The following is a 10,331-nucleotide window of genomic DNA, read 5'->3' as shown; positions in this document are numbered from 1 at the left end:
TGATGATGATGATGATGATATTAATGATAAAATTACCATAAGAATAAAATAAAAAAGTAAAAGTAATAGAAGTCAAAGGAAGAAATATAAAAAAAAATTAAATTAAATTTAAAATTAGAAAAAGAAAAAAAAAAAAGAAAAGTTTTTTTTTCTCTCTCTCTCTTTTTTTTCGTTTCTTCTTCTGCTTTCCGATGAGTCCGGTTAGGAACATTATTATTATTAATATTATTAATATTATTATTATTAATTACTTTACATTTCGGCTACGGGATAAAATCTTCTCCATCTCGCGCGATTTTCACCGGCTTTTGCGGGCAATTCCGACGGTGGATGAGGTGTCATGTTTTCTCCCACGCTTCCGTCGCTCTCGGCTTCGCTCGATTCATCCGCGTTTCCCGAATTAAGTAACAAACGTGTGAATATCCCTCTGAGTTCTTTCGGTGGAGGTTTGTTCATTCCGCTGACAAAAAACAAATTATCAAATCATTATTATTATTCTTTTTTTCCTCACAAATCTGATAAAAACATAAAAAATATGAAAGAGTCATGACGTCATATTTAAAATTGAAAAGGAGAGAGACGGAGAGAGGGAGAGAGAGAGAGAGAAAAGGGAAAGTCATAGGAAGTTAATTCTGACATGCGTGCGAACAAATGCGAACCGCAAAAAAAGGTTAATGCCACGTCTTTTTTAATTTTAAACCCGTTTTCATTATCCGAATCATGCAAAATCCCAGTCGACAAGTTGTCGACGACAAAAGTTACTTTGTGACGTGGCATTAATAATTCACACACACACACACCCCTCCCTACTTCCCCGACGGTCAAATGAAAACGCCCTAGTTGTAAAACGAATAAGAAAAACACAAAAATTTTTTATCGCCGTTTTCGTATTTTACGACGACAGCATAATTAAATTAAATTAAATTTAAATTTAAATTTAAAAAAAAATTCAAAACTGGAACTTGAGATCTTTTATCAATTTTCATTCCAGTTCATTAAAACAAAAAAAAAATTAATGATGATAATAATAATAATAAAAAATACAAAAAACTAAAACTACTATTTACCCCCTAACTCGAGCGAAAAAACATTTCTGGAAGGAGAAGAAGGTTTATATATATACCTAATGCTATTCGATGTTGTGACTAGTTCGGATATCGGACGAGTTCGACGACAAGGACGATTAAACCTTAAATTTAATTGACTCTGATCCGTTACGTACTTATCCTGTTGTCGCCGCCTTCTCAACGCGGGTGTGCAACCTTTGAAAAAAAAAAAAAAAAATGTAATTTAAAAATGAATGCACGACTCGACACGCATGCCGACGGGAAAATATTAATCGAACCCGTTAGCTGTTGGTCGTCTTCCGTCGAACTTCCGGTATTTCCCTGCAGAGAATCGTGTTTGATTCTCGCATCCGGCATCGTTTGACATCGTCTCAGAGGAGATGGTATCGATTGTTCTTCGGATTTTTTCAAACGCGAAAGTGGATTTAAACTGATTTCGTCTGAATTTCTGTTGGAGGGGAAAAAAAAAATACGACGTTACGCACTCACGCACGCACGCACGGGAAATCCCACGTGGCTTTGATGACGTCAAACCTACCCTACCTTACCTGGTATTTTCCGTTAGAGATTCGCTCAAACTACATTTCGGACTTTTACCGACTAAAACTGGGATTTTACTAATTTTAGGCGGCGTCGTCAATTTTTTCTCTCTTATCCCTCCTTGTTCTTCCTGTGTGTTCCTTTCCAAAACCGGCGATAAACAGGGTATTAATTTTTTTGCCTGGAAATAACAACAACAACAACAACAGCAAACATTTCGATTTGTTTTTTCTGTCGTTTTCATTTGTAATAATCAATTTTTTTTTTTTTTACTCACCTCTAAATTGTTATTGCTATTTTCCGTCGGATGTATATTGTTGTCTTCTTCTGTCGCATCGAAATAAATAGAGGGATCATCTTGAATGACTCCCGGACTCGCTGGAGGACTCCGCCCTGAAAATTTAAATTTGCATTAAACATTCGAGAAAATTTTCCTTTGAGAAAATTTAAAAAGGCAAACAAAAAGTTACTTTTTTGCATATGAGATTTGCTCCCGGTCACCGATAAATTATTATTTAAAGTTTCGACAACAGCCGAACCTTCCCCTTTGTCGACGACTCTTATTTCTAATCTTCCCGCGACAGGTTCCATAACGTTTTCCTCTTCTTCGTTTTCTTCGTCCGCTGCGACATTGCCTGTAAACGATTCGTTCGGGTAAGCAGAAAGAAAGAAAGAAAAAAAAACGTGGTAATAGAAAAAAAATTTTTTTAACAACAAGTACCATTTTCTTGGCAGTTGCTTTGATTTTCCCCAGCAGCCGTCATCAGAGTACTGATTTCATCTTTCGACGGAGATTTTTTTTCCTTTTCCGATGATTTCGCATTCGTATTCGGAATCCCATTTTTTTCTTCTCCTTCTTTAAAACTAATTGAAGATCTATTTAAAACTTTTTTATTACTCACAGACGAACTTTCCGTTTTACCAGGTGAGATCCTTAATTTTTTGCAACTGTTTAAACCAACGTCCTGAAATTTATATAAAAAAAAAAAAAAAATTACATTAAATCAGGGATATTTTAACGAAGGATCATCAACCGGAACGAATCGAATCGGAAAACTCACGGGAAGGCTAAAATGCTTTTCCGACACAACTTTTTCCTCCTGCTTCCTTCTCACGGCAATATTTCTCATTATGTCGACTTCGTAAACGATGTCGTCGAAAGAAGCCTGCTGTAGATATGGAGGTTCGAGATTTTTCCTTAAAAAACGTAAAAATTAATTTTTTTTTGACGTGATAAACATGGAGCCATTTTTTTTTTTTCCCCCTCTTTTTCTCATTACCTATGTTTAATAGTAATTTCTGGTAGACTCCACGCTCTCGGTAGAATCGATTGAATCTCTGGAAAATATTCTATTCCAGCAATGTTTAAGCACTTTTTATTTTTTGATGTTTTGTTTTGAATTTTTTGCTGTTGATTATGATTATTTTGGTGGTGATGATGATGGTGGTGGTGGTGGTGGTGATGATGATTATGAGTTTGGTGTTTTTGCTGTTTCTGTTGTTTTTTCCCATCTCCTCTTTCGTTGCTTCCACGAGTACTGGGTAACACTTTTTCATGTCCCTGCGAGTTATTCAAAATAATTTAACGTAAACTTTTGCAAGTTCCTCCTGTTGTTTTTTTTGTTTAGAATGATGTATTGACGTTACCTGAAATGACTGATGACGAGATTCGTCGCTAATTCTAGATAATTCTACAGGACCGTTTTTACCGACCGTCACATTATCATTAACTAAACTACTATTTGTTTGACTAACGACTGCTTGTTTATTTGGTAACTGATTTTGATTAGAGTATATTTCATTTGGAAATTGAGTCTGAAATCATTTTTTTTTACGAAAAATTAGCACGCAACTTATAACATTATATAAAATTATAAATTTACAGTGAAACATTTTTGCACCTGATTAGTTGAGTGAAGTCTATGCTCCGGACTTTGAAGGTGTTCACCTTTCCATTCGTTGTCTGTTTCTTCGGAATCATCAAATTGGGATTTCCATTGACTTGCCAAAGTTAATCCGCCGCCTCCGCGAGTGACTTGTTGCAAAGCCGACACGTTTTCATCGTCGATCACAGCAAATTGAGTGATTGAACAATCACGATTATTTAATTTACAAGACATGGGCCTCACGTTCGAACTACCTATTCGTCTCAATCGAGATGATCTTTCTTTGAAAGGCTCACGACTCTCGGTCACCGGAGAATTACCTAAAATACCTAAAAAAAAAAAAATTTAATTTTAATTAAATTGATCGAAATGAATTACTTTAGAACAAAGAAAAAAAAACTTCATACTATTGGGTTTTGACGGCTGAAACGAAAATTCCAAATCCGTTGCCGATTCTCTTAATCTAGGACTAGTTGGGAAATCCGGTGATTGATGCGTTGCCGTTTCCACGTGATTATTAACATTTTCCGCGGAAGGTTTCGATTCTTGAACGCACGTTGGCGGAGCAGTTGCAACTTTTGTTCTGACGTAAGGACTACCTGCGTACGAAAAAAAAAATTTTAATCATTTAAAAATTTCATTTAAAAATTAAATTCGTGTAAATTTAAATTTAAATTTACCTCCTTTTCTCGGAGTGTGAACGTTGGGAGGACTTTGAAGTACGGTTTTTCTAACTTTGTCCGAATTACTAGTCGCGCTTGCCATGACGGCATCCCCTTCGAAATCAACTTTTTTATCGGTTGAATTTCCTATTGGTGTTTCAGTCGCCATTGACATCGCACGCCTTCGTTGAGTTTGTTTTTTAGGAGATCCTTTCAAAAAAAAAACAAAATAAATTTAAAAAGAATCGAGATTTTTTTTTAAACGAAAAGAACAGCGTTGGGGGAAAAAAGCACTACAGTTACTACGGATAAAACGAAAAAAAAAAAAAAAGAAGCGAGGATTTATTCAGGACGAAGCAAAATAATAAGCTAACTAACACTGAGGGTTGTACCTTGTACATGGGTGTTAAACTCACTGTTGACGGGTAATGTAGCGTTGCAATTCCTGTCGATAACAAGTTTTTGTGGATGTTGATCCGGAGTCGCAGCATTACTTTCCACTGTTAAAACATTTTGAGTGTGAGCGTTTCCACGACGAGAGCTCACGCATTCAAAATCAATTTGAGCCTGAAAAATAATAATAAACATTTAGAAAATCATCGTTTTCGAAAACATATGTTTAAGGTACACAATAACGAATTGTTTTTTTTTTTACCAATTCTTTTCTATTGTCCGGCTCGATGTTTTCTTGATTGTTGTCAAAAGTGCATATAAGATTGTCGTCTAACAAATTGTCGGTGATTCGAGTTGCCGGTCTCGTTATTAAAGCAGGACTGTTCGTTGTTTGTGCATTGCTGTCGTTTGTATCCACGCTCAAAATCTTTTTCTCCCAATCGTAAGGATCGTTTTCTTTCACTCCGCGACGTCTCATGCATCTTTCGAATAAACCGATTAACATCTAAAAACATTCGCACACATTCGCATTTAAAAAAGGTTTTTTTTAAAAAAAAAAAAAAAAGAGATTAAATAAAATATCAATACGTTATAATCCGGTTTATCTGCATATTCCAACGACTGTATGTGATCCAAAAATTGTCTTAAATCGCTTGGAAGATGTTTCAATAATAACCTGTGATCGTATTTTTCTTTCATCAATCCGACCTAAACGCAAACAATTTTTTTTTTTTTATTCGAAAAATGATCAACGATTAAAAATCAGGTACTAATATCACGGTTGATAATAAAAATTTTTTTCCGTACCTGTTCCTTATCTTTGATTTTTCTCCACGGTAATTGACCATTGACAAATTCGACGAGCATGTAAAATAAACTCCATAAATCATCGTGTCGACCCATTTCTTTATTTTTGTGCGCATTTATAGAAGCATATCGAACGGTCCCCCTAAAACCAGCTGCCGTTCTTGGAGCTCTTACTTCTCCCGTTGCCGTCGTGTACTGCCGAGCTAAACCAAAATCTAACATGTAAACTTTTCTACAATTATTTGGAAGTCTTCCTATTGAAAAATTGCTCTGTAAAAAAAAAACAAACGGGATTTTTTTTTTTTTTTAAAAAGGGCGCGCGAAACGTTTAAGAGAGAGGGGGGGGGGGGAGAAAAAAAAAATTAATTATATCTCACTGGTTTTATATCTCTATGTAAAAATCCGACTTGATGAATTGAATCGATGGCTTTTAAAATTTGTAATCCTAATCTTAGAGTGGTTGACAAACTGAAAGCACCTCTGGGTTGACTTCGTCTCAGTTCGGCTAAATTTTTACCCTGAAGCTGCATGACTACATAATTAAACCTGTCGTTCCTTCCACAGCCAATAAATCTACAAACGTGTTCTTTTCCTAAATTAGAAAACATTAAAATTAAATAAAACATTAACAACTGATTTCTTTTTATTTTTTAAACACAGTCCAAGTTTCTTAACACGCAAACCTTGAAGCTTTTTAAGTACTGCAACTTCCATTTTTAAAACTTGTTTTGGCTGACGAGCGGATTCCACTTTTAAAGCAACCTGATCTTTTGTAATTAAGTCTAACCCCTCATAAATTTCACCAAAACCTCCTCCACCAATTTTTCGTACCTTGAAAAAAATTTTTCAGAAATAATATTTCACACAATCGGATAAAAAACCTTATTCTATAAAGAAAAAGAAACATTTCAACTCGACATACCACTTTCCATCTTTCTTTGACGACATGACCGGGTTGCAAAAGATCTTCAGAAGTCATTTTGATGTTGTTATTTTGATCAGTGCTTTCGTCACCGACTTTTTTTTTTATGTACTTATTCGAATATGTATATGAATTGCCATCTTTTTTCCTGAAAAAAAAAAATTAAAATCGATAACATTATCATATAATAATTAAAATTTTTCATCATCATCATTCGAGCATAAAATATTTAACCTTAAATTAAATATTAAAAAATTTTTTCAATGTTTAAACGATGGCGTGTAACAAAAATGGTTGTTTAAAAAATTAAATTAAATTTTGAATTTTAGCACATTAGTCATTTCCCAGGAAAACACATATAACACAGTTCTATATATATCTCTCTCTCTCTCAGTGGTGATGATTGTAAGCTCGACCACTGAAATGTATATATAAAAAATAAAAAAAACTAAACGATTAACATTTATTAACACTTAATCAAATTATTCTTAACATTAATAATAATGACTTTTAAATTTATTATTAAGTAAGTCTAGTGCATAAGAAAAAAAAAATCTTTTTTTTTTTTTTTTACAAACCATTCAAAATGGAAGTCACCTATTTACTACTAGTTATTTTTGATCGTACATTTTATTTCAGGTGACTTATATCGACCATGGACTAATAAATATTTGGGCTGACATTACAAAAAAAAAAAAATTATATATTTCTACCATTTCGACGGTTGAAATTTAGTTTCTCCCTCCCCTCTCCTCCCTCTTTTTCATATAGAAACACAAAGAACCTTAGACACCGATAACGTTGTAGCCTTTGATAAAAAAAAAAAAAGGGCGAAAATAAAAAATATTTGAAAATTTTATGTAGAGCAGTCGATTACCGTGGAAAAAAATAAACGAAATGACATTGACAATGTGCCCCTAATATAAAATATTAAAGATATTTTTAGTTTCGAACGGATCGATTCTCACATTCAGAAAACTTATTAAATAATTACATTGTATGAAAAAAAAAAAAATTTTTTTTTTTTTTTTAAATAATAAAATACGAATTAATTTATAAAAAACTCCTCACCTGTTACTTTAATAAGTTTTCATTGACGGTTTTATATTACGTAAACTATATCGAAATGTTCAAATTAATATAAAAAATTACAAAAAAATTACATTCGCTATTAGCTAATTGTCAAGAATCAATAAAGTCGCCATCTTGTCTGAAAATTAGTTATTTAAAAATCCGCTAGGTGAAGTTTAATACGTATTTTCTTATGGGAATCATACTGAAAGAGGATTGGTTGATACGTTTATTCGTAAATTTGATTGGTTCGTTTATTTGGCGGTTAACTTGAAATCCTTGAATTTGGATTGTGGTTTTACACACGTAAATGTTTTCCGGCGGAAGTTGTTGAAAAAAGGAAAATCATTTTTGTGCAAATTAAATAATGTTATTAATTATGTCGTAACAATATAGCAAATAAAAATAAATTAATAATATAAAATATATATTATACTACCGGCCCGGGTTTTTTCGAAAAAACGTTTTTTGTCTAAATTGTCTAACGACACGTTTTTTTCTTTAACATTTACGACAAGGACTTCTTTGATTTTACGTCGACGCCATTATTTATTCATCGTAAAACTATTATCAACCCTTACGAAAAGGGGGGTGGGAGGGGGAAATAAGATACAATAATAAAGATTGATAAAGGGGTCTTTAACCTTACGTATAATATTAATCGGTTATCAAATTTTAACAAAACTTTTAAACTTATTATTATTATTATCAATATTACAAAATTTGTTGTTGTAATTCAATCACACACGCACACCCTCCCTCCCCACCCCCTTTTCATTCTTACAGAATGAGTCAGTAACCTTTTTTCTTTTCTTTTGGGTAAAAAAAAAAAAAAAAAAACCCGATTGTTAAATTCATTACAATCGTCATTATCATCATTATCATTTTTAACGGTCATTTTGTTGTTGTTGTTGTTGTTGTTAACATGTTTGTTTTATTACATAATCTTGATTAACATAATCGTATCACGTTCCATCTCCTACGTCATCGTTTTATAAGAAAAAAAAATTACGCGCAGGTAATAAAATGTTATTATTATTTATTATAACTATTTCCCGTACGAATAATAATAATAATAATAAACGGTTTTTTTTTTTTTTTTACCGTCGGTGAACTATGTTTTAGTCGTGTAATTAAATTTTTTTTTTTTTTTAAATTTTTTGGCAAACGCGACGTTATTTTAATAAAAAAAATTTGTTGTAAAACGATGAGAGTTGAAAAAAATAAAATTGTTTTGCAATTGTAATGTTCGGTTTTTTTTTTTTTATTCTTCGAAAGTTCACTGACACACTTTCGAAAATTAAAAAAAAAAATAAATTTTTTAATTTTTTTTTTTTTTGTGTGGCTGTTGCCACGTTTTTTGCGTGTGCGTGTGTGTGTGTGTAATTTGAGCGTTCGATAATTTTATGGTTTTGGTATTTTTTCCACCCATCGTCCACGTGTTATGATGTATTTAACGTTGAATTTTTCCTAATAAAATTATTATTATTATCATTACTACTACTACTACTAATTATTATTATTATTATTATTATTTAAATAGAATACCATAAGGGAAAAAAAAATTTTTCGGGAAGAATCGCGAGAAAAACGAAAAAAAAAGTGTAAGAAAATAATAATTTTACAAATGGTTTTAAAACAACAAAGGCATAGAGTAAATAAACAAATTGAAAATTTTTGAACGTACTCCATCACCACCATCACCACCGTACAGTATAATAACGATAATTTTATATATTTAACTTATGCGTTTAATTTTTTTTTTTTTTTGTTTTAATGACTCCAGATTCCATCATAAAAGTTTTTTTTTTTTTTTCTGGAGAAAAATAATAAAAGACGAATTTAAATCTGGAATGTGATGTAAAAAAAAAAAAAAGATAAAACGAGTACGAAAGATGATGATAATAATCGTGAATGACTAAAGAAGAGGTCATGGAAAAACAAAATGGCGTCAATCAAAAAAAATTATTTAGACGATGGAATTTTACCGGGAAAACATAATCATACCATCGTTTCTATTAGGTAAGAGTACGTGGGATGTGGGTGGAGGGGGAAAGGGGGAGGGGGGGCTGGGAAAAAAGGAAAAAAAACGTTTATAAAAAAAAAAAAAACCGAAATTTAAAAAAATAAATAAATAAATCAACCGACGTACGTACGCACGCACAACCCGTTTAAAACGCTGGAAATTTTTTATTTTTTTCCAGTTAGATTCGTTCTGGAAAAAAAGGGGAAAAAGGGGGAGAGGGGGCGGGTTAAAGGTAAACGATTTATCCGGTAATATTTAATCCGCGAGTTTTCCTATATATATATATATAAGGTTTCGATTCGTATTTATTTATTTAAACCTCCGCCATTTTTTTTTTTTATATTTTTGTAAGAAATTTTACGAAGACATTTTTAGCATATCACGACTCGTTTATGACGCGATTTGATTGACGTTAATTAATTAATTAATTAAGTAATTAACCCTCTACCTGAACAACGTTTTAACGGTTTTGTTCTTAATAAGTAAAAAAAAAAAAAAAAAAAAAAAAAAAAAAAAAAACGAGAATTTGAAGAGAATCCAAATTTTTAAAAATCTGTCGTTCGCTTCTCTCTCTCTCTCTCTCTCTCTCTTTCTCTCTCACTCTCTGTCTCTTTTTCACTCTCTCTCTCCCTTTCTCTCTCTCTCAAGACGTTTAAATCCACGTTTTATTGTTTATAACAGAAAAAAAAAACTTTTCATCAACGCCTTTAACGTGTTAAACGGATTAATATCCTCGCGCCATTTTTCCCCCCCCCACATGTAGTTTCCGTCAATCAAAATTAACCGAAAAAAAAAATTGACGTGTATTTAAAATAAGTCGTACGTGTTACATTTAATTGTTAAACTTTTCCAAAATTTTCCTTTTTTTCCTTTTATTTTTCATATCATAAGAATTTTTGGAAAATCGTTAAAATTAATATACTTGAAAACAAAATTATTCTACTGCCACGACTTTTT

At 32.1% G+C, this 10,331-nt stretch overlaps 1 protein-coding gene across 1 annotated transcript; it reads right to left on the bottom strand.

The window, feature by feature from the left end:
* Nucleotides 1-252: 252 nt before the first annotated feature.
* On the bottom strand, nucleotides 253-6,334 carry Phum_PHUM423550 (uncharacterized protein; the record flags this gene model as incomplete). The annotated part of the gene is made up of 20 exons (XM_002429145.1): nucleotides 253-460; nucleotides 1,124-1,262; nucleotides 1,346-1,515; nucleotides 1,616-1,788; nucleotides 1,885-2,000; nucleotides 2,078-2,242; nucleotides 2,329-2,572; nucleotides 2,642-2,804; nucleotides 2,888-3,168; nucleotides 3,255-3,422; nucleotides 3,509-3,813; nucleotides 3,901-4,092; nucleotides 4,174-4,365; nucleotides 4,548-4,722; nucleotides 4,811-5,053; nucleotides 5,137-5,256; nucleotides 5,356-5,625; nucleotides 5,733-5,947; nucleotides 6,039-6,186; nucleotides 6,278-6,334. The coding sequence occupies 20 exons, from the start codon at nucleotides 6,332-6,334 to the stop codon at nucleotides 253-255; spliced, it is 3,744 nt and encodes a 1,247-aa protein (XP_002429190.1).
* Between the last annotated feature and the right edge of the window lie 3,997 nt (nucleotides 6,335-10,331).

Source organism: Pediculus humanus, genomic scaffold, assembly GCF_000006295.1.
Source record: "Pediculus humanus corporis 1103172108193 genomic scaffold, whole genome shotgun sequence".
Taxonomy (NCBI): domain Eukaryota; kingdom Metazoa; phylum Arthropoda; class Insecta; order Psocodea; family Pediculidae; genus Pediculus; species Pediculus humanus.
This window is presented reverse-complemented; position numbering and strand designations above follow the sequence as displayed.